Source organism: Bison bison, unplaced genomic scaffold, assembly GCF_000754665.1.
Source record: "Bison bison bison isolate TAMUID 2011002044 unplaced genomic scaffold, Bison_UMD1.0 scf7180017853457, whole genome shotgun sequence".
Lineage (NCBI taxonomy): Eukaryota > Metazoa > Chordata > Mammalia > Artiodactyla > Bovidae > Bison > Bison bison.
The window spans coordinates 34,988-35,792 of NW_011484030.1; the positions used below are offsets into that span (position 1 = coordinate 34,988).

The 805-nt window shown below is 71.7% G+C and overlaps 1 protein-coding gene across 1 annotated transcript in view; it reads left to right on the forward strand.

The window, feature by feature from the left end:
• Positions 1-805, forward strand: part of LOC104999198 (zinc finger protein 74-like) — a 3,746-nt gene that overhangs the window by 1,668 nt on the left and 1,273 nt on the right. The window contains exon 4 of the mRNA XM_010854708.1: positions 52-798. Coding sequence (XP_010853010.1) covers positions 52-798 — 747 coding nt within the window. The remainder of the gene's footprint in view (positions 1-51; positions 799-805) is intronic.

An 805-nucleotide genomic window follows, 5' to 3' on the forward strand; every position in this document is an offset into this window, starting at 1 on the left:
TGGCGCCGCCCCCCGCGTGGTCTCAGAGGGTGGCCTCTTGCTTCCTTCCAGAACCAGGATGGGAGCCCGGGCCTGAGGCGGAGGAGACGCTTGTTTACAAGGAAGAGCCTCCCTGGGAGCTGATCGCAGTCGGGCTGGTGAGGTCCGGTGTGCACAACCCCGGGTTCGGCAACAAGGGTACCTGGGGGGCCGGCCCAGGGGGCCCGGCGACTGCTCTGACCCGAGGCGAAGCCGCCTACGCTAGTGCTGGGTCCGCCGAGGAGCGCCGGCGGGGCAGCTATGAGTCCAAGGAGGCACTTGGCCTGCAGAGCGCCCTGCCGGCCCAGCCCCGCCTTGCCGAGGAAGGAGCCTTCCCGGAAGGCCAGCTGGGAGGAGTGCGGGCCACCGGGGCCGGGCGCCGGCGCCGGAGCCAGGGTGCAGGGAGCGGCCCGTTCGCGTGCGGCGAGTGCGGCAAGGCCTTCCCGCGGAGCGCGGCGTTGGCGCTGCACCGGCGCTGGCACGCGCGGGAGAAGGCGTACAAGTGCGGCGAGTGCGGCAAGGCCTTCAGCTGGAGCACCAACCTCCTGGAGCACCGGCGCGTGCACACGGGCGAGAAGCCCTTCCTGTGCGGCCAGTGCGGAAAGGCCTTCAGCTGCCACTCGTCCCTCAACGTGCACCGGCGCGTGCACACGGGCGAGCGGCCCTACAAGTGCGGCCAGTGCGCCAAGGCCTTCAGCTGCAGCTCGCTGCTGGGCATGCACCGGCGCGTGCACACGGGCGAGCGGCCCTACAAGTGCAGCCAGTGCGGCCGGGCCTTCAGCCAGAA